The sequence below is a fragment of the Panulirus ornatus genome, chromosome 65, assembly GCF_036320965.1.
Source record: "Panulirus ornatus isolate Po-2019 chromosome 65, ASM3632096v1, whole genome shotgun sequence".
NCBI lineage: Eukaryota > Metazoa > Arthropoda > Malacostraca > Decapoda > Palinuridae > Panulirus > Panulirus ornatus.
Genome location: NC_092288.1, coordinates 26578526 through 26602206, shown reverse-complemented (window position 1 = coordinate 26602206; position 23681 = coordinate 26578526). Strand labels below are relative to the sequence as shown.

The 23681-nt window shown below is 46.4% G+C and overlaps 1 protein-coding gene across 1 annotated transcript in view; it reads left to right on the top strand.

The window, feature by feature from the left end:
* LOC139746458 (uncharacterized) overlaps nucleotides 1-23681 on the top strand; it is a 128316-nt gene that overhangs the window by 83125 nt on the left and 21510 nt on the right. The window contains exons 3-4 of the mRNA XM_071657715.1: nucleotides 7529-8500; nucleotides 14232-14382. Of these exons, the coding sequence (XP_071513816.1) occupies nucleotides 7539-8500; nucleotides 14232-14382 (1113 nt within the window). The 5' untranslated portion in view covers nucleotides 7529-7538. The remainder of the gene's footprint in view (nucleotides 1-7528; nucleotides 8501-14231; nucleotides 14383-23681) is intronic.

Sequence of the window (23681 nt, the reverse complement as noted above, 5' to 3'; positions counted from 1 at the left end):
TCACCACCACCACACTACAGTCCTAGCACTCACCACCGCCACACTACAGTCCTAGCACTCACCACCACCACACTACAGTCCTAGCACTCACCACACCACACTACAGTCCTAGCACTCACCACCACCACACTACAGTCCTAGCACTCACCACCACCACACTACAGTCCTAGCACTCACCACCACCACACTACAGTCCTAGCACTCACCACCACCACACTACAGTCCTAGCACTCACCACCACCACACTACAGTCCTAGCACTCACCACCACCACACTACAGTCCTAGCACTCACCACCACCACACTACAGTCCTAGCACTCACCACCACCACACTACAGTCCTAGCACTCACCACCACCACACTACAGTCCTAGTCCTGTGCAACACCTGTAAGACACCTGCACGACATCTGTACAACACCTGTTCAACACCTGTAAGACACCTGCACGACATCTGTACAACACCTGTACAATACCTATACAACACTTGTACAACACCTGCACAATACATGTACAACACTCACAGGTGTTGAGAAGCAGAGTTTGTGGTTGTGTTGATCACGTGGAGTTTGCAGGTGTCACACAGTGGGTTCAACTGGATGACGTCATCACAGGATGAACTGTGGTGTTTTGAAAGTGAACGATGAACATAAGCGACTCAGAGATGTTGGCAGATATCACCTGTTGTGGCTCGAGCGAATTCAAGAGTCTGCCGCTGCTGGATGCTGCTGCTCACCAGCTGAGAGAGGATATATGTTTGTGTTGGTTTAGAACGATGTTTACCCGTGTCCATCATGGTCATGTCCACCCACTCCTTCTGTCCACCATGGCCACACCCTCCTTCATGTCCACCATGGCCACACCCTCCTTCATGTCCACCACGGCCACGCCCACCCCGGCCATGCTCACCACGGTCAACCCACCCTAGCCATGTCCACCACGGCCACGCCCACCCCGGCCATGTCCACCACGGCCACGCCCACCCCGGCCATGCTCACCACGGTCAACCCACCCTAGCCATGTCCACCACGGCCACGCCCACCCCGGCCATGTCCACCACGGCCACGCCCACCCGGCCGTGTCCACCATGGCCACGCCCATCCTAGCCACATCTACTATTGTCCTGTCCACGTCGGTCACGCCCATCAAGGCCACACCCACTTTGACGACCATGCCCACCTGACTGGACTCTACCGCCTTCCACTGTGAAAAATCTTATGAAGTTGTCCCTCAGTTCCTCACATCATCCTGTATAATCCTGCCCTCTGAACACCATAACAGGCCTGAGCAGCTGATCTCTACATGACGATCTATTCCTGATCAATATATGTAATCTGAATGGTTTTCCGCCTTGTCAAGGCGATTCTTCTCCAAGTTTCTATGTTCTTTGTTTCTGATCCTGCCAACCTCGCTCCTTGCTCTGTCACTGGTGCTCACCTGAAGTATTTCCTATATCTTCTATTATGCACATCAATTCCTTGACATTGTACCAAATTTCATTAAGTCATTCTTCCCCTTCTTAACATTCCTGCAGCGTTCTTAACATTGTCTTTGCTCCTTCTACGTAAATTTCACAGAACTTCACATCACAACAGTCTAGCTCCCAGCTAATGAACTCTCGCTCCCTGTCCATGTTGCCACAGAACTAGTTGAAGTTTGTGTAGTTTCCACAACTATATTTTCACTGTATATAACCTTTGCTTCAAGATATCTTCACTGTATATAACCTTTGCTTCAAGATATCTTCACTGTATATAACCTTTGCTTCAAGATATCTTCACTGTATATAACCTTTGCTTCAAGATATCTTCAATCATCATGAGAGCAAACGTCCATGAGGGAGTGTGGTCATCTCTGGTCAGTGGTCTTCCTGTGGTCTCAGGAACCACCTTGACTTTCTTATCCTGAGAGTCTTAGTGTCTGACTTTGGTCTGTTGTTTTGGGTTCACCTCAGTGTCTCTAACCTCCGACCTCTAGTCTTTGGCCTGAGGTTTCTAGCTTTCGACCTCCTGGTTTCCGGCCTCAGGTCTCTAGCCTCCGACCTCTGGTCTTTGTTCTATGGTCTCTAGTCTTCGATCTCCTAGCCTGCGGTCTCCTGGCCTCCAACCTGCTGGCCTCCGGGCCATTTGGCCTTAAGTTCCTTGTCGTTTCTAACTTCCTGTCAGGATGGTTGTATGACTCCACCCCTCTACCTGGCAGGGTACACAGAGAGAGAGAGAGAGAGAGAGAGAGAGAGAGAGAGAGAGAGAGAGAGGAGAGAGAGAGAGAGAGAGAGAGAGAGAGAGAGAGAGAGAGAGAGAGAGAGAGAGAGAGAGAGAGAGAGAGAGAGAGAGTGCAAGCAATTACTTCTAGGTTAGTAAAGTTTATTTCATGTTAATTGCTGGACATGGCGTTCGTCCGTGTCAGTCAGTGAGGTGGTTGCTGGTGCGTGCCTCTACGTAGTGATGTGTCTGCTCTCCGTACGTCAAGTTGCCATATGGCATCACACAAGTTGCAGAACTTGACACTAAGTTGCAAGGAAAAATTGTTTCCAGCTTAAGAGTCGTTCAAAGTTTGGTCAAGTTCGGAGCGAGGGTGACGTCATCATCAGCAGTAGTTAATTTCCAGTCGTTGCTTGTGTCTGGCGTACACCGGAGTAGTAAATATACTTGCAGGTCTGACTGACGGCGCCACACCAAGCGACCTTTTCTGACCTTGTACAGTTTTCCACATTTTCTTTCTGGTTGTGTCCATCAGGAAGATAACATCTGGTAATAATGTCATGTTTTATTTTCTTGTTCAGGAACGATGAGGTATCATCAGGCACCTGAGTGTGAAAACATCGTTACTTCTTGTTAGAAAAGAGTGTTCCCAGCAGAGCTGTACCCCAGCAAGCCTCATACCGAGACGTGGTCGTTAGCAAGACTTGGTGGCTTCACACTGTGACCAACCTTTGACCTGTGACCTGTGACCAAACCTTCATTACATCTTCCTACTGCCACGAGTTGTGTCCACAACGTTAAGACTGACACGACCTAGCACAACCTCAGCCAGACCACCTGGGGTCACCTAGCAACCTTCCGTGTTCAACTCTTGTATCAGGATCTGACCTGACACTGCTCCCTGACGTAACACGACCTCTCCTATCCCTTGACCTAGCATGGCCTCGCACATAGTATCTAGCTATGGTAATCCACCATTTACTCATAGTTCATGTAAAATATTAACTAAAACAGCTGAAAACCTAGCCAGGTCAGGACCCAGCCAGGCAGGTCAGGAGGACCAGTGGGCAGGAGGACCTGCAGGGGTCAAGTGTGGTGACCAGGCTAGGTGGGCAGGAATGACCCACCCGGGAGAGAGTCGCTCAGGTCACTGGTCACCTTTCATGATAAACAGATAAAGTAATGATAACTTCTAGCATAAGGAGATACAATTATCATTTATCATTAATAATAAAGATAACATTAATGATTATGGTGACATTCACTAAGGTAAACTCCACCAGGTAGACACAAGACCACCATTCATAACCAAGTTACAGTCATGTTACCTTCAGGTTAATCATGTTAAACCTCCAGCACATACATCACATCATTATTGTGTGACACAGAACCCTCTGTCACATAAGTATTGTGTGACACAGAACCCTCTGTCACATAAGTATTGTGTGACACAGAATTCTGTGTTTCTCACTTTTCTTGCTCCAGTCCTGGGGACATCCCTGGGCACAGTCCCCAGGGGGGAAATTCCAGAGACAGTCCCTGGGGTGGGGGTGTGGTGGGCGTGGGGGGGGGAGGCTCCCTTGTGAGAGCTGCTGTGGTCACTCCCTGGGGAAGGCCCCCTTGGGATAGTTGCTAGGGTCAGTCCTTGGGGAGGGTCTCTTGGAAGGTTCCCTGGGGAGGGTCTCTGGGGACATCTCCTGGGGACAGCCCCTGTGGACGATCCCTTGGAACAGTGTATGATGGGACAATTTGTAGCGACAATCCTTGGGGACAGACCCTGGGATCAGCCCCTCGGGACCTCCCCCTGGGGCAGCCCCTGGGGATAGAGTTCCAAGTTCCTAAGTCTACAACTTACTTAACGACACTTTAGAAACCTCTTCTAAAAGTTTAGAAAACTTCAGTTTCTGGTTTTCCAGTAGAGGAGGAGCAAGAACTACAACCCGTGGAGCCAGTCCTCCAGACATCATGTGTTGTGAAGACGACCCTCATATAGATATATATATATATATATATATATATATATATATATATATATATATATATATATATATATATATATATATATATATATAGATAGATAGGTAGATAGGGGATAGGGGATAGGGGAGAAAGAATACTTCCAACGTATTCCCTGCGTGTCGTAGAAGGCGACTAAAAGGGGAGGGAGCGGGTGGCTGGAAATCCTCCCCTCTCGATTTTTTTTTTATTTTCCAAAAGAAGGAACAGAGAAGGGGGCCAGGTGAGGATATTCCCTCAAAGGCTCAGTCCTCTGTTCTTAACGCTACCTCGCTAACGCGGGAAATGGCGAATAGTTTGAAAGAAATATATATATATATATATATATATATATATATATATATATATATATATATATATATATATATATATATATATATATATATATATATATATATATATATATATATATATATATGGCGACCCAGAAGGGCGCTAAATCGTAAGACCCTTGGTCATGTAGTAGGGTGATTGAGGCCAGTGTATACCTCGTAGGGTGAAGAGATCAAGGTGGAGCTGCACCTGGGCAAGCCACAAGCCAGCTGAACGTCTCTCCTAAATTTCCCCAAAGTTTGGCTTGTCCAGGAATGTTGAGCCGCCATGTGTGTCGTGATGAGTGTGTGGCACACTGCCATCCCTCAGCACAAACACTGTATGCAAGGTTGCCTTAAGCCGCCACACAGATTATGACGCTCTGATAAACTGGTACAGAAAACTGCCGCAAAACTCCCGCCCAGGATGACCGAGGCAGGTACAGACACATACACACAGACCACTGTTTGTACTATAGAGAGGTCAGCAACGTCGTTTGATGATGGTGCTGGATTAGTTAGTATTGAATAATAACAACAAGGGATCAGACGAAGGAGAACGCTCCTGATATTGTTGGAGTTGAGGAGACAGAGCTTGCCCTACACTAGCACGGGTAGAAGAAGACCAAGAAGGAAGACGACTGCCTCTCTTCATAACCTTAGGTTTCAGGACATTGAACAAGATGGCCCATTCAAACGACACATGATGGGAAACGTAACACTGATGATGAAGTGCACAGTGGCGTTCATATTACATCATTACTCAAAGATTTTGAATCAAGCACATGTGTCAGACATGAATGATCTCGTCGAAAACCTGCTGAGAAATGTTTACTAAGAGGTGTTGGTCCTCTGAATGGTGTAGTTTTCATCATGATTGATGTTTCTGTAAGTTTACCATCTACAACTGTTAAGTTGATTGGACGATAGTTTATTGAATTTGTTAACGTATATTGATATTTATGTTTGATAACTTAGTATACAATGTAATTACTTGAATTATCACCATTTTTCAATATCGATGTTACATTAGCACAGGTCCGTCTCTCTGGAACATTTGCCGTGGCAAGTGACGTATCAGAGATCAGCCAAGGGTACATTATCTCATGATCCTCCACGAGAATATATACGAGCATGACCTGAAGACTCTGTGGTGACCTGAAGACTCTGTGGTGACCTGAAGACTCTGTGGTGACCTGAAGACTCTGTGGTGACCTGAAGACTCTGTGGTGACCTGAAGACTCTATGGTGATCTGAAGACTCTATGGTGATCTGAAGACTCTATGGTGATCTGAAGACTCTATGGTGATCTGAAGACTCTATGGTGATCTGAAGACTCTATGGTGATCTGAAGACTCTGTGGTGACCTGAAGACTCTATGGTGATCTGAAGACTCTATGGTGATCTGAAGACTCTGTGGTGACCTGAAGACTCTGTGGTGACCTGAAGACTCTGTGGTGACCTGAAGACTCTGTGGTGACCTGAAGACTCTGTGGTGACCTGAAGACTCTATGGTGATCTGAAGACTCTGTGGTGACCTGAAGACTCTGTGGTGACCTGAAGACTCTGTGGTGACCTGAAGACTCTATGGTGATCTGAAGACTCTGTGGTGACCTGAAGACTCTGTGGTGACCTGAAGACTCTGTGGTGACCTGAAGACTCTGTGGTGATCTTGAGAGTCTGTGGTGATCTTGAGTCTCGGTGGTGACCTGAAGACTCTGTGGTGACCTGAAGACTCTGTGGTGACCTGAAGACTCTGTGGTGATCTTGAGAGTCTGTGGTGATCTGAAGACTCTGTGGTGACCTGAAGACTCTGTGGTGACCTGAAGACTCTGTGGTGACCTGAAGACTCTATGGTGATCTGAAGACTCTGTGGTGACCTGAAGACTCTGTGGTGACCTGAAGACTCTGTGGTGACCTGAAGACTCTGTGGTGATCTTGAGAGTCTGTGGTGATCTTGAGTCTCGGTGGTGACCTGAAGACTCTGTGGTGACCTGAAGACTCTGTGGTGACCTGAAGACTCTGTGGTGATCTTGAGAGTCTGTGGTGATCTGAAGACTCTGTGGTGACCTGAAGACTCTGTGGTGACCTGAAGACTCTGTGGTGATCTGAAGACTCTGTGGTGACCTGAAGACTCTGTGGTGACCTGAAGACTCTGTGGTGATCTTGAGAGTCTGTGGTGATCTTGAGACTCTGTGGTGACCTGAAGACTCTGTGGTGACCTGAAGACTCTGTGGTGATCTTGAGAGTCTGTGGTGATCTTGAGTCTCGGTGGTGATGAAATAGCTTTGTCGATAAAAAACTTATGAAAGATTCTTGTCATTAGAGATGTTGTGGCTTGACGCAACAACATAGGAATAAAATGAAGGAAGTTTAATAGCAATGTTTTCCGCTGTCGAGTAGTACAAGATTGTAGTAATCTGCTACCAGATGTTATAGAAGACTACAATAACCTGTTTTCCGCTCTAGAGTTGTAGAAGACTGTAATAACCTGGTACCAGATATTGTAGATGACTGTTATAACCTGCTACCAGATATTGTAGATGACTGTTATAACCTGCTACCAGATGTTGTAGATGGCAAGACTATGGACTCCCTCATATCAAGGACTGGACCAACAGTCATCGTCGGTAAACAGTTTATTATCATTATCAGTTAACGTCCAGTTTATCTCTTCTTTTTCAGAGTCCATCACAGTTATAATGTGATTATATGGAGTTGACACTTTTTCCTGTTTTCACTTTCTTACAGATTTTTCATGGCAGTATATTATCCATAGCGGGTAGTGTTTCTTTCAAGCTTTTGAACATCCTTTTCCCGACAGCAATTGATCCGGAGGGAGAGGTGGGTGGACACTCATGTTTGCTTCATTATTCTATCTTTTCCACAACTGATCATGTCATGTCCAGTGGTGACCTGACCACAGGTCATCAGTCTGTCCCTGCCATGCCTCCCTGTCCTCCCCCACCTGACCCTCACTAATGTACTCCTCTCTCTTGCAGGTGAGTCGTCATGGCTCTCCTTCATCGCTTCGTCAAGCTGAACGACCGCGGCAACACACACGTGTTCTCCTTCGTGGTGACTCGGAGCGTGACCCGTGACCTGCACCGTGACGTCACCAGCAAGGAGTTGACCTATGGGTACCAGCGATGGGCCATCACATTCTCCCGGTCGGAGAAAGTGTTGGGCGTGTACCTGGTGTGGCGGAACCCGTGTGAGGGGATGAGGGTCTACATAGACTTCACCTTCACCCTCCTCAACCGTGAACACTTCAGCGGAAACGAAGCCTTCACGGGCAAGCAGGTCAAGTTCACCTTCGACTCCCCAGCCCAGGGCAACCGACGGCTCATCAACATGGAGGACTTGTACACCAGGAACTTTACCGACGAAAACGGGGAGTTCCAGCTGGAGCTGACGGTTGCCAACATTCGTACAGTATTTGAGGCGGAGTTGCGCGTCCCTCCGCCCATCAACGGGGGCGTCTCCGGCAGGAAGGAGAAGAAATACGAGTCGCCTTACTTCCACTTTGGTCACTACGACTGGCATGTGGCCGTCACCTCCTCCTCTGGCATGGACGGCCGCCCATCCGTCCAGCTGCGGCGGCTGACGGGCTTCGACCACCAGTGCCGCGTGCGGTACCTCATGGTCATCGGCGAGGGCGAGCGACGCGCCGACTCTGGCATCTTGGACCAACTTAGCGACCACGACGGACGGACGCCGGGCTGGACGCCAGCTCGAACTCGTCTGCACGACCTAGTGCACAAGGGAGTGTTGCGACTGTACCTGGAGATGATCCTAGCCAACACGACCAGCGAGGTCAGGATCCAACCCCTGCCCCAGAACCCACCCACCTCCGTCGTCTGCTATGACCGAGACAAGCAGGCGTGGGCCCTCGAGCCAGACCTCCACTCAGACATGCTCAGACTCAAGCTGGTCTTCAACGACGTTCACAACGTGCCCAGGAACCACCTCAGGTGAGGACGGCACCACTGGCAGGGAAGGACACCAATGGGAAGGAAGGACACCACTGGCAGGGAAGGACACCACTGGGAGGGAAGGACATCACTGGGAGGGAAGGACACCACTGGGAAGGAAAGACACTACTGGGAGGGGACACCACTGGGAGGGAAGGAGGACACCACTGAGAGGGAAGGACACCACTTGGAAGGAAGGACACCACCGGGAAGGAAGGACACCACTGGGAAGGAAGGACACCACTTGGAAGGAAAGACACTGGGAAGATAAAGGAAGAGACAGGGAGGATGATAGGAGAAAAAGAATAGAAAAAGGTGGGAAAGGTAGAGGAGGAAAAGAAAGAAGATACACAAGTAAATATGGAAAGATGGATATTAGAAAATGAAAAGAGAAAAGATGAGAGAAAACGCAGACCAAAAGAAGAGAGAGAGAGAGAGAGAGAGAGAGAGAGAGAGAGAGAGAGAGAGAGAGAGAGAGAGAGAGAGACACACACACACACATGGAAGAAGCGGTCGATACAGCCGCTAAACCAGGGCCTTCAACCTTTGGGATTTTTAATATGCGCACTTTACTGTAGCATCGTGAAGCACAGGATATTTACCTACCAGCTTATTAAGGCACAGCTTCCTGAGCCAGAGCGGGACATCCCTGGGACCTGGGCATCCCCTCTCTTGTCCCTGTCCCTAGACTCACCCCCTCCCCCTTCCCCAGGCATCACTTTACCCAACCCAACTTGTTATTAAATCTGTGGTGGAAGATCCATGATACATGATACATACTGGGGGATGTTCCTGTTGTCATGATACATGATACATACTGGGGGATGTTCCTGTTGTCATGATACATGATACATACTGGGGGATGTTCCTGTTATCATGATACATGATACATACTGGGGGTTGTAAGTCTCACTGGTTACAGTAAGGAAGGAGTAGCACTACTGTAGCAGGAGTTGTGGGAGCATGTGACACATTGTAAGAAAGTATATTTTAGATTGATTTGGGTAAAACTGAAAGTGGATGGAGAGAGATGATTATTGGTGCCTATGCACCTGGGGATGAGAAGAAAGATCATGAGTAGCAAGTTTTTTGGGAGCTGCTGAGTGAGTGTGTTAACAGTTTTGATGCACGATACCGGGTTATAGTGATGGGTGATTTGAATGCGAAGGTGAGAAATGTGGCAGTTGAGGATATAATTGGTGTACATAGGGTTTTCAGTGTTGTAAATGGGAATGGTGAAGAGCTTGTGGATTTTTTTGCTGAAAAAAGACTGGTGATTAGAATACCTGGTTTAAAAAGAGAGATATACATAAGTTTACGTATGTGAAGAGGAGATATGGTCAAAGGGCATTATTGGATTACGTGTTATTTGATAGGCGTGTAAAAGAGAGACTTTTGGATTTTAATGTGCTGAGAAGGGCAACTGGAGGGATGTCTGATCATTATCTTGTGGAGGCGAAAGGTGAAGATTTGTAGAGGCTTTCAGAAAAGAAGAGAGAGTGTTGGGGAGAAAAGAGTGGCGAGAGTAAGTGAATTTAGAAAGGAGACTTGTGTGAGGAAGTACCAGGAAAGATTGAGTGTAGAATGGCTAAAAGTGAAAGGAAATGACGTGAGAGGAGAGGGTGAGGAATGGAATGTATTTAGGGAAGCAGTGATGGCTTGCGCAAAAGATGCTTGTGGCATGAGAAGCGTGGGAGGTGGGCAGATTAGAAAGGGTAGTGAGTGGTAGTAAAAGAAAAAAAGAGAGGCGTTTGGACGATACTTGTAGGGAAGTAGTACAAATGACTGGGATATGCATAAAAGAAAGCGGCAGGAGGTCAAGAGAAAGGTGCAAGAGGTGAGAAAGAGGGCGAATGAGAGTTGGGGTGAGAGAGTATAATCAAATTTTAGGGAGAATAAAAAAAGATGCTTTGGAAGGAGGTAAATAGTGTGTTTAATTTAAAAGAACAAATGGGAACATCGGTGAAGGGGGCTAATGGGGAGGTAATAACAAGTAGTAATGAAGTGAGGAGTTGGAGTGAGTATTTTGAAGGTTTGTTGAATGTGTTAAATGATAGAGTGGCAGATATAGGGTGTTTTGGTCGGGTGGTGTGCGAAGTGAGGGTCAGGAAGAATGATTTGGTAAACAGAGAAGAGGTAGTGCAAGCTTTGCGGAAGATGAAATCCAGCAAGGCTGCGGGTTTGGATGATATTGCAATGGAATTTATAAAAAAAAGGGGTGATTGTGTTGTTGACTGGTTGGTAAGGATATTCAGTGTATGTATGGCTCATGGTGAGGTGCCTGAGGATTAGCGGAATGCATGCATAGTACCATTGTACAAAGGCAAATGGGATAAAGGTGAGTGTTCAAACTACAGAGGCATAAGTTTGTTGAGTATTCCTGGGAAATTATACGGGAGGATATTGATTGAGAGGGTGAAGGAATGTACAGAGCATCAGACTGGGGAACAGCAGTGCGGTCTCAGAAGTGGTAGAGGATGTGTGGATCAGGTATTTGCTTTGAAAAATGTATGTGAGAAATACTTAGAAAAACAGATAGATTTGTATGTAGCATCTATGGAACTGGAAGAGGCATATGATAGGGCTGATAGAGATGCTTTGTGGAAGGTCTTAAGAGCATATGGTGTGGGAGGTAAGTTGCTAGAGGTAGTGAAAAGTTTTTACCAAGGATGCAAGGCATGTGTACGTGAAAGAAGAGAGGATAGTGATTGGTTCCCAGTGAATGTTGTTTTGTGGCAGGGCTGTGTGATGTCTCCATGGTTGTATAATTTGTTTATGGATGGGGTTGTTAGGGAGGTGAATGCAAGTTTTGGAAAGAGGGGCGAGTACGCAGCCTCTTGGGAATGAGAGGGCCTAGGAAGTGAGTCTGTTCTTCGCCGATATTACAGCTCTAGTGGCTGCCACGCAGGGGTCCCGGGTTCGATCCTGGCTGTGGAGGTTTATATGTTCTATGAAGGTACGTGTTCATATGCACTTTGTTCGTATTCATATACCTCCGCGTTGTACAGTTAGGTTCGGTAAAAGGCTATCTGCTGGTTGTGTGGACCTGATGGGAAATGACCGGTGTAGACCCCGTTGCTCACCAAGTGAGACGAAGGGTATTCGAGTACATAGTATTCGAATGATCATTTTCTTATTAGGGGCGATCATAGCCTAGCGGTAGCGCTCCCGCCTGCCACGAGAGAGAGAGAGAGAGAGAGAGAGAGAGAGAGAGAGAGAGAGAGAGAGAGAGAGAGAGAGAGAGAGAGAGAGAGAGAGAGAGAGAGAGAGAGAGAGAGAGAGAGAGAGAGAGAGAGAGATGGGTGCAGTAATCATCCTGTGGTTCAGTAATCCATTCAGTGAATGTCATGATATATCTCCTGGTGCTATCCTCACACTGTTCCCACCTGACCCCTTAGTGGGTGGTGTATGTCTCCACCTGACCCCTTAGTGGTTGGTGTATGTCTCCACCTGACCCCTTAGTGGTTGGTGTATGTCTCCACCTGACCCCTTAGTGGGTGGTGTATGTCTCCACCTGACCCCTTAGTGGGTGGTGTATGTCTCCACCTGACCCCTTAGTGGTTGGTGTATGTCTCCACCTGACCCCTTAGTGGTTGGTGTATGTCTCCACCTGACCCCTTAGTGGGTGGTGTATGTCTCCACCTGACCCCTTAGTGGGTGGTGTATGTCTCCACCTGACCCCTTAGTGGGTGGTGTATGTCTCCACCTGACCCCTTAGTGGGTGGTGTATGTCTCCACCTGACCCCTTAGTGGGTGGTGTATGTCTCCACCTGACCCCTTAGTGGGTGGTGTATGTCTCCACCTGACCCCTTAGTGGGTGGTGTATGTCTCCACCTGACCCCTTAGTGGGTGGTGTATGTCTCCACCTGACCCCTTAGTGGGTGGTGTATGTCTCCACCTGACCCCTTAGTGGTTGGTGTATGTCTCCACCTGACCCCTTAGTGGTTGGTGTATGTCTCCACCTGACCCCTTAGTGGGTGGTGTATGTCTCCACCTGACCCCTTAGTGGGTGGTGTATGTCTCCACCTGACCCCTTAGTGGTTGGTGTATGTCTCCACCTGACCCCTTAGTGGGTGGTGTATGTCTCCACCTGACCCCTTAGTGGTGGTGTATGTCTCCACCTGACCCCTTAGTGGGTGGTGTATGTCTCCACCTGACCTCTTAGTGGGTGGTGTATGTCTCCACCTGACCCCTTAGTGGTTGGTGTATGTCTCCACCTGACCCCTCAGTGGGTGGTGTATGTCTCCACCTGACCCCTCAGTGGGTGGTGTATGTCTGATGTGACCCAGCACACCCGCCCACCTGGCCACCAGTAAGCACCCGCAACACAAACACACGACCAGACATATGGTAGGATCACCAGGTAACACCTAACACCGCACACGTGTGTGTGTGTGTGTGTGTGTGTGTGTGTGTGTGTGTGCTAGATGCTAACACCGTGCTGAGATCAGCCTCAGCTCACAAACTTCTCCTCCATCTTATCTACCCTTAACACTGTCATAACACCATAACACTTAACTTTACCTAACACCATCTTATCTACCCTTAACATTGTCATAACACCATAACACTTAACGTTACTTAACACCATCTTATCAGTTACATCTACGTAGTGTGATGCATACACCATGCCTGAACTAACACTGTGTATCACGCTAACACGCCCAGAACACCACGTAACACCAGCCACCAAACACCGCGTGATAGATACTGGGTTGTGTGTTAGAGCCAGTGGTCCCACCTGACCCTCCAGAACTCCCTCCAGTCACTTAACACCTCTGTCACTAACCTAGCACTTGTAACACCACTAACTAACTCTATCTTGTAATGTTTGTCACTATGAATCATTTAAGATATATGTGCTAGAATGTTAACACTGTCTGACGTAGCCAAGCTAACACAGTTGAATCATCTAATAACACCACTTAGCAACATTTAACACTGTAACACTGAGAGAGACGTTATCTAAATAACTGTTCCACTCTAGCACCACCTAACACCTATGAAGATACCAGACGTAACTAAAGTGAGATCAACACCCATATAACACCAACATAACACCATCAAACAAGATACATCACTGACAGAAAAACATAATGAAACGCTAACATCAAACATGTGCTCACCTAACACGCTCTAATGTCACATAACACTTATGAACACATGTATAACACCGTGCATCACCACATCACCACGAACCTAACACCATGTACAGCACATCATCACTTACGTAACACCATGTATCACCACATCACCACGTACGTAATACCATGTATCACCACATCACCACGTACGTAACACCATGTTTCACACATCACCACGTATATAACACCATGTTTCACCACATGACCACGTACGTAACACCATGTTTCACCACATGACCACGTACGTAACACCATGTATCACCACATGACCACGTACGTAACACCATGTATCACCACATGACCACGTACGTAACACCATGTATCACCACATGACCACGTACGTAACACCATGTATCACCACATGACCACGTACGTAACACCATGTATCACCACATGACCACGTACGTAACACCATGTATCACCACATGACCACGTACGTAACACCATGTATCACCACATGACCACGTACGTAACACCATGTATCACCACATGACCACGTACGTAACACCATGTATCACCACATGACCACGTACGTAACACCATGTATCACCACATGACCACGTACGTAACACCATGTATCACCACAGATACGTGTGCTGGAACGCCTACCTGTTGCGGCGTGCGTCGCGGGGATACGTGGAGTCCGTGTGTCTGAGCAACGGTCCGTTCAGTAACTACTACGCCCAGGAGAGCACGGACGACGGCCTTATGATGGAGTCAGACGTCCCTGTCAAGGAGGTGAGATGATCCAGGAGCAGGGAGAGGGTAGAGGGAGGGAAGGGAGAGGGCAGAGGGAGGGAAGGGAGAGGGCAGAGGGAGGGACGGGGAGAGGGCAGAGGGAGGGCAGGGAGAGGGCAGAGGGAGGGACGGGGAGAGGGCAGAGGGAGGGCAGGGAGAGGGAGGGGTTTAGGAAAGGTGAGGACCTGCCTACGGGTCACTACGAAGATGTTTTGCCAGGTAGGAGGGCACGTCTTGCTTCAGGAGCAAGTCCTCTGCTGCCACATGAACGCTGCCTTGATGTGGCAGTCAACTCCACTGTTCCATGCATGCTAGTGTAAACTGAATAACCTCTAGCAGTCTAGAAGAGCTCTGGGTTTTATGTCTTTTTCATATTCTTTGATCTTCCTGCAAACTTGATAATCTGTTTCTTCATGAAATGGTCTTAATTATATTGTCCTTTCCCTTCAACACGTTTCCATATATAGGACAGAAATCTGAGAGACGCCAGTCTTGATAGGAAATGGGGAAGATTCTGATCATTCAACAATCACAGAGAGAGATAAGGCACAGAGGAAGGTAGATATGAGGGAGCAAAGTGAGGGAGAAAAGGTAAATGAGGGGAGTTTGGAAATCAGTGCCAGACGTCATAACATATCAGGGCTTCTGGTATATCAAGAACTTCTGGTATATCGAGAGCGACTGCACAGGATTCTCCTGGAACTTTCAAAGATGGTGACTAAACTTAAGTGAAATAGGAAAGGATAACAGCAGTTGATCTTGCCTTACAGAAGCCATACTGGTTATCCTAGAGATGACAGTGAGATACAAGATGTGTGAGGATATGGAAGTTGTAGATACAAGATGTGTGAGGATATGGAAGTTGTAGATTCAAGATGTGTGAGCATATGGAAGTTGTAAAGGGATTAAAAAAAGACGTTGGAAGTGAAAGTCACAGCAAGATAGAAGGATTAGAACGGTCACCCATCTTTAAGATGGGATGTACCAAACCATATTTTCATGAAGAAGGAAAAGTTTTGATATTGGAATAGTAGCAGAACAAACAAGCAAGCACAAGCACAAGTCGGGAAGCACACACTTTTAATACTCGAGGCTGGATGCCACCAGGTCCATAAGCCTTGCTTGAGCCCAGAGAAAGAAGTGAGTTTCAGACAGAATGATGATTACGGGAAGGGAAATAGGATAAACAAGAGGAGCATCAGGGGTGAGGGAATGTTATAGTTATCCAAGGGGGAGTTAGAGGAGCACCAGGGGCCAGGCAATGTTAGAGTCATCCAAGGTAGAGTTAGAGGAAAAAAGAGAACCAAAACGAGTTGCTTTGTGTACTGGCGAGACAGCTATAGTATCGTCAGAACGGAAAAGTGAAGGAAAGGTAGAGCGACAGAAGGTACCTCCCTATCCACCTCTCCCTCGTGAACAACATTCAGCAAGAAAGAAGCTGAGAGGGAACATTAGGTAGAGTGGAGAGAATGTACTGTCATGGGAATTTCATGGGAAAGTGTGAACGGGAAAAGTTCCATATTCTAACAACAGAGGGCTTCTCCAGGGAGGAGGCTCAGGCCTGTTACAGAAACATAGAGGCTGGATTTTAAAACATTAGATCTAGTTTTATTGACCCAGGCCTGTACACTCACGACATGTAGCACTGAGGTGTTTGTTTACCTTGATATGAGGTACTGAAGTTGTAGCTGTTGGCAGCAGCTGGGGGTAATTTATTCTTGTTCTCCAGCTGTTGGGTGGAGAAAACTTGTGCCCATGTCGCCCTGACGTCGTCTTCCTTTTCATATCATGCCTTCTGGTCGTGGAATGTCTCAAATGTGAAGGTCTGCGTTTCTCTGCTCATAAGGCATATTTCTGTGATGGAAATAGTTTTGTTGATCCTCTTCGGGTTTGTTCTAGTAGTTTGGTTAGAAATGGTGACCAAAACTGGGCAGCGCATTGCACATGAGGTCTGACCAGGGCAGGGAGAGGTATGGAAGAGGAGAGGAAGAACCACAAGAAGGATGAGAGAGATGTGAAGGTGAAGGTCCTCACAGCACCAGAGTACTGACGGCTGAACCATAATGAAATCCGACACTCTCCATCATGCTGGCGAGGCATCAGGATGAGAGAGAGAGAGAGAGAGAGAGAGAGAGAGAGAGAGAGAGAGAGAGAGAGAGAGAGAGAGAGAGAGAGAGAGAGAGAGAGAGAGAGAGAGAGAGAGAGAGAGAGAGAGAGAGAGAGCCTTTCAGCTGTAAGCCAATATGACAACCATGAAATTTACTGCAGACGACAGGCGACGCTCTGAGGAATGGAACTGGGGACAAGAGAGGGGAGAGTGTGAGGAATGGGGCTGAGGACGAGAGAGAGAGAGAGAGAGAGAGAGAGAGAGAGAGAGAGAGAGAGAGAGAGAGAGAGAGAGAGAGAGAGAGAGAGAGAGAGAGAGAGAGAGAGAGAGAGAGAGAGAGAGAGAGAGAGAGAGAGAGAGAGAGAGAGAGAGAGAGAGAGCCTCTTGGTTTATTGACGAAATATTGTGCTGGCGGAGAGATGGATGGTACACTGTGTGGATGATGGGTGGCATACTGTTGGTGGTGATGGTGGTAGGTAGGAGACCATGTTGGTGGTGATGGTGGTAGGTAGGAGACCATGTTGGTGGTGATGGTGGTAGGTAGGAGGCCATGTTGGTGGTGATGGTGGTAGGTAGGAGACCATGTTGGTGGTGATGGTGGTAGGTAGGAGACCATGTTGGTGGTGATAGTGGTAGGTAGGAGACCATGTTGGTGGTGATGGTGGTAGGTAGGAGACCATGTTGGTGGTGATGGTGGTAGGTAGGAGACCATGTTGGTGGTGATGGTGGTAGGTAGGAGACCATGTTGGTGGTGATAGTGGTAGGTAGGAGGCCATGTTGGTGGTGATAGTGGTAGGTAGGAGGCGGAGGCCATGTTGGTGGTGATGGTGGTAGGTAGGAGGCCATGTTGGTGGTGATAGTGGTAGGTAGGAGGCCATGTTGGTGGTGATGGTGGTAGGTAGGAGACCATGTTGGTGGTGATGGTGGTAGGTAGAAGGCCATGTTGGTGGTGATAGTGGTAGGTAGGAGACCATGTTGGTGGTGATAGTGGTAGGTAGGAGGCCATGTTGGTGGTGATGGTGGTAGGTAGGAGGCCATGTTGGTGGTGATAGTGGTAGGTAGAAGGCCATGTTGGTGGTGATAGTGGTAGGTAGGAGACCATGTTGGTGGTGATGGTGGTAGGTAGGAGGCCATGTTGGTGGTGAGGCCGATGTTCGTACGGCCTTCTTCTCACCTGTCAATCTGTCATTCAAGGAGGCATAATTCGCCCATCTCGGAGCCTTGGGGCAAATTATGCAAATGTAACACATTGAAGTGTGTCACATGTGTATTATGTGTCAGGTGCGTGTTGTGTGTCAGGTGTGTATTGTGTGCCAGATGTGTAGTGTGTGCCAGGTGTGTAGTGTGTGCCAGGTGTGTATTGTATGTTAGGTGTGTATTGTGTGTCAGGTGTGCAGTGTGTTCCAGGTGTTTTTTGTGTGTTAGGGGTGTAGTGTGTGCCGGGTGTGTAGTGTGTGCCGGGTGTGTAGTGTGTGTCAGGTGTGTAGTGTTTGCTAGGTGTATATTTTGTGTCAGGCGTGTATTGTGTATCAGGTGTGTATTGTGTGTCAGTTGTGTATTGTGTGCCAGGTGCGTATTATGTGTCAGGTGTATATTGTTTGTCAGATGTGTATTGTGTGTCAGATTGGCATTGTGCCGGGTGTTCATATTGAGTCAGGTGTGCATTCTGTGTCCAGTAGGTATTGTGAGTCAGGTGAGTACTTTGTGTCAGGTATGTATTACGTGTCAGGTGTATATTGTGTGGCAGATGTGGCAGAAGTGGTGTGAGGCAGCAGAGCGGTGTTTCTCTCCTAGGAGGGATGTTAACCAGGAGGGCCAACAGACAGCCCTGTCCTCACACCGCCAGGAGGGCCAACAGACAGCCCTGTCCTCACACCGCCAGGAGGGCCAACAGACAGCCCTGTCCTCACACCGCCAGGAGGGCCAACAGACAGACAATAGTGGCATCAGTCAACAACAAGATACGAGCACCAGCTGGAGCAGGTGAGGAGGGAGGCTGGTTGTCGCCTCTCACACAACAACAGTTGCGAGCAAGACACAAAGAAATTCTGGCCGTTATTAGGGAAACAAGAACAAAAGTTCCAACTTTTATTAGAAAAACAAACACAAAACATGAATAAAATCGTAACTTTCATCTTACGGAAAAAGATATACTTAAACTTTTACTGGTAGAAAACGATCATCTAGGATGTGACTACTTAACTCAGACTAGAGCAGTGAGGGAGAGCCTCACTCTCCTCAGTCTGTTCCTCTCTTCCACGTTTATGTTTTCTTCATATTTTTTCTTTTCCTTGTTATTGTTCATTGTATTTATCTGTTTGTATACAATGTGGTTATGTTCCGTGTATACGTGGTGCCTCTCTCTCCTCATCATCATCAACAAGTCAACACTTGAATCATGACATCAACATTGTCTTAACTTGGCCGTTGGTCAGGAGTCTTGTACACACCTCTCACTTGTGGCCTCCCACTCTACCTGTGGCGTATGACCTCCCACTTTACCTGTGGCGTATGACCTTCCACTCTACCTGTGGCGTATGACCTTCCACTCTACCTGTGGCGTATGACCTTCCACTCTACCTGTGGCGTATGACCTTCCACTCTACCTGTGGCGTATGACCTTCCACTCTACCTGTGGCGTATGACCTTCCACCCGACGTGTGAGGTGTATCCTGATGGGACATCATTATTTAAAAAAGATGTGACTTTAAGAGGAATTGGTTGTGGTAAAGAACTTGTTGTGTTTACACTTTGTGGTGGATGAAAGAGTTAACTGAACAACAAACAATCACACACACACACACACACACACACACCTGAGAGAACATGGATTCTAGGTAAGGTTATGCATACAAAAATCTTCGATTGTTATGGGAGAGGAAGCTCCGTTGCTGGAGAGGGATGGTGTGTGTTGAGATGGAGTTGGAGAATTTATCACAGAAAAGTTTGGTAACGAATCTTTGTCTACAGCGGGAGGCTACCTCCTTAGATGGATAGAAATACTTTGGTGGAAGGGAACAAAGGATGGAGGTCAGAGAAATCTCCAAATGGATCGTTGTCACCAGTGCCCTACTGTCTGGGAACTTTGATCTTCTTGATTGTTGTAAATTATCTCAATATCTTTGTGGATGATGCTAAGGTCACGAAGAACGTGAAGAGCAGGGGAGGCTTGCACTGACTTGCAAGGGGACCCAAACGAACTTCAAAATCGATCTAATACATAGTTATGAAAGTGAGTCAAGTTCCTGCGGAGTAACCAGGCTGGAGCACAGTGCAGGAAGGTCTTGGCATAAATATGTTGTAGCAGCAAATATAACGCAGGAACGTCTGAGTGAAAATCCTTGGCAGTCGAGCCTGTACCGAGGTGTTGCCACAGCGCCATCTTAGGAAAACTGTACAAGAAAATAATTATCTACTGGAGAATTTTTGGTCTTTTATGTACATGGATAGGTAGATGTTACATGTATATAGCAGGCCACACTATAACATGTGTATCAAGTTAGGTCGCTGCACGTAGAACACACGAGGAACCACCAGAGAAGGTCGTGAGGACGACAACAAAGACGATGCGATTTAACACAACAGATGTAGAGTGGGCGGCTAGGGGCCCCGGAGGGAGAGGTGATGGAGGAAGAGATTACTTGATCCTAAACTTCAAGTTTCACAACCAGTCTGATGATTTTAACGATGAACTCTTCCTCGAAAGATACAAAGACAGAACAACCAGAGCACAGAAAAATGAAATGAAAAAAGCGCCATCCACTTCCAAAAACATCTCACCACCAGGACTGGAGAATAACTCACCACCAGGACTGGAGAATAACTCACCACCAGGACTGGAGAATAACTCACCACTTGTGCACGTTCTCCACATCTCCCGATATATGTTGCCAGGGATCTCTCTCTCTCTCTCTCTCTCTCTCTCTCTCTCTCTCTCTCTCTCTCTCTCTCTCTCTCTCTCTCTCTCTCTCTCTCTCTCTCTCTCTCTCTCTCTGAGAAAATTAAAGGACATAAGGTATATATATATATATATATATATATATATATATATATATATATATATATATATATATATATATATATATATATATATATATATATATATATATATATATATATATATATATATATATATATATATATATATATATATATATATATATATATATATATATATATATATATATATATATATGGCACCCGGATAAGTCACACAGATGGCCAGATTGCTGTCGGTGTTATGTGGATAGGGAGGTAGTAGTTGTGGTTATGGAAGTGGGCGAAAATCGTTAGGATTGTGAGGGGATGGAGGTAGATAGGTGGGTAGGTAGGTAGGTAGGTATCCTGGTAGTTAGGTAGGTAGGTAGGTAAGTAGGTATGTAGGTAGGTGAGGTCAGAAAACGATGTCATGTGAACACGTCGTGGACACAAGACACCTTGGAGATAAAGTCTGAATATCTTAGATCATTTCCGACCAGGTGAAGCAGTGATAGGAACTTGTGGTAATTAAAGGGGCCGTGCAAGAGAGTTGAAAGAAGTTCTGAGGCAATCTGACCGAACCTTGAGGCAGTCTGTGGCACTTTCAAGCAACGTGAGGAGGTGTGAGGCAGTACGGTGTAGAATTAGAGGACCTGAGACAGCATGAGACAGTTTAAAACAGTTTGCAACAGTTCTCTTCAGTCGAACGAATCTGAGGGAATTCTGCCGAGCCTGAAAAAGTTTCTGGAAACCGATATAGTTTGAGAGGTTGTGTACCTGGAACTGACTCAGGCAATGTTACAGTGTAAGACATTACGAGAAAAACTTGGATCCTTGAGGATAAATGAGATAGTCTCTAGTGGATAATGTTAACTCTAACATCTTTTTATATGTTTTATATAGTTCTAAATTCTCTGGGAAAGTGTGTAACAAAGTGAATAATTCTGCAACGGGAAGATAAAGGTGGACAATGAGAGGTGGTTTATTTATCTCCAGGAAATGTTTACAAACGCAAACGACAACAGACCAATGTGTACTTTGAGGCTGTTTGTGACGATGGAAAATATCAGAAACTCACACAATACTGAGGTGAAAGACTGAAGGTAAACACTATGACTAAGGAGACGCAAACAATATATTTCGTGGACTTGAAGCGAAATAGAAATGTTCTTAAACTTATCAACATTACTTCTCTTAACTACTTGAACTGGTAACTAAATGTTAACAATCTGGTTGAAAAACCCTGAGCACTTCGCCCACTCGAGGTAACACATCAGACCACGAGTATGTTCTAGGTTTTACTACGGGTGAAATCACACGACTCAGTCTAAAGTAACTTGTTAGATCAGGATTATCAAAACCTTTGCTAATTTTGAGTTGAGGTGTTGGATCCCACTCCAAGCTCTCTCTTTTCGAAGCTATATAGATTCTAGTTGTCTAGTTGGCTCTCATATTTGTTTCTCAGCGCAGAAGTCATAATGACACGTCGACACTGCAGCACTCCTTCCTTTCTACGTCTTTTTTTTTTTGAGGCAGAGTGACCAAACTTGAGCACAATGTTCATGATGGGGACGAACCAGTGAATTGTAAAGAGTGGTAATGATTTCCCTGGACTTTGATTCAAAGGCTCAACGTACGAATCCAAGAATTTTGTTTGCAGTTTTCACTGCTTCTGGGCTGTACTTATTTGGTTTTGTGTTACCAGAGATTACCATATTTAAATTCTTTTCCTCATTTACCTTTTCCAGTTCAACAGAAATCATACTATAGCTTACCTTTTCGTTTCTACCTTCTATATGCAACACTAATCAATATTGAAAATCATTTGCCACCCATGACCCCAGACCATCATTTTGTCTACGTCACTTTGAAGCTACAGACACTTGAGTTGATTTCCAGATTTATTTCCCAGGTTATTATCATCAAATCTACATATCTTACAATGCAGCCCATTATCAAAATCGTTTATAAATGGGCGAAAGAGAACCGGTACCAAGATTGATTCCTGTGGCACCTCACTTATTACGTCTAACCATTCTAAGGCTTGACCGTTACTCACAATTGTTTGTTTACGTGCAGTCACCTAATCATCTCACCGAAGTACAACCCAGCAATACCATGTCATTTATTTTTGCCAGTCATCTTTGATGTGGAACTTGTCGACTGCTTTTTATATCTCCACACAGATAATATCAACTGTTTGACTTTCATCATACATATTGGTTGTATCATAAAAGAAATCAAGCACATTTGTCTGACATGAGCGATTTCGTTGAAAAATAACGCCGTAAATCGTACTGTGAGCATGAAAAGTTCCCTGCTAGATAGTTGTTGGGTAATGCGGCGACAAGTTTCCCTCGCAGGATGGAAGGTGGAAGTATCTTACAGTTTCGTCTCTACGGTTGCTATCCTACTATTCAGCCTAACCTACCCTGAATGATATACCTGTGTCTGTTTCCTGTATCGTATCCGTTTTCGCAGCCAACAACCCAGCTTCCTCCTCCCACATTTTCATCCTAACATCTAGTTTTCCCAAGGCTTCGCTGTTTTTTCTAACACCTACCGAAGGCCCATCAAATACGTCGCAGAACAAACAAGAAGTGTACTCACCTTCTTCTCCGAGGAGAAAATCCCTGGTGAACTCCCCATGGCATCATGCAACTCGAGAAACTGGAGCCATCTTCTAGCATTTCACTAAGATCAAGTGGTTTCTGAGCGCGTCACTAGAGCACGTCTGTCCTCGACAAGGGTTGGCGGGCAACTCCACAAGGGCTGGCACTGTGTCAAATGCATCGTTGATGTCTATTGCCAATTTGCGGGGTGGGGGGGGGGGGGTGCTCTTTTTGGGTTAATCCCTCTCGGATATGTTGTGTGAGCTCAGTGTGTGGTGTGTTGGCAGAGTGTTTGGGATGTTTTGTTTGATTCTGTTGTGGATAATTTTTTTTTCAAGGTTTGGATACTGAGAATACAAGTGATACAAGGCGGTAGAGAGAGGCAAACTGGGCGGTTTGGAGGGTGTAGGATTGGTATTGTGTTGGTAAGTTTCCAGATGTTAGGAATTTTGTTGTGCAGCCAAGAGAAGCTGAAGATATATGTATGTGCTTAGATTGTAAATGCGTCATAATGTTTTATATAAAAGTTCTATTCGTCGCTAGGGTATGTAAGCAGGAGAATCTTTGTATCAGTGGGAGTGAAGGGTTGATGGACAGTTGTT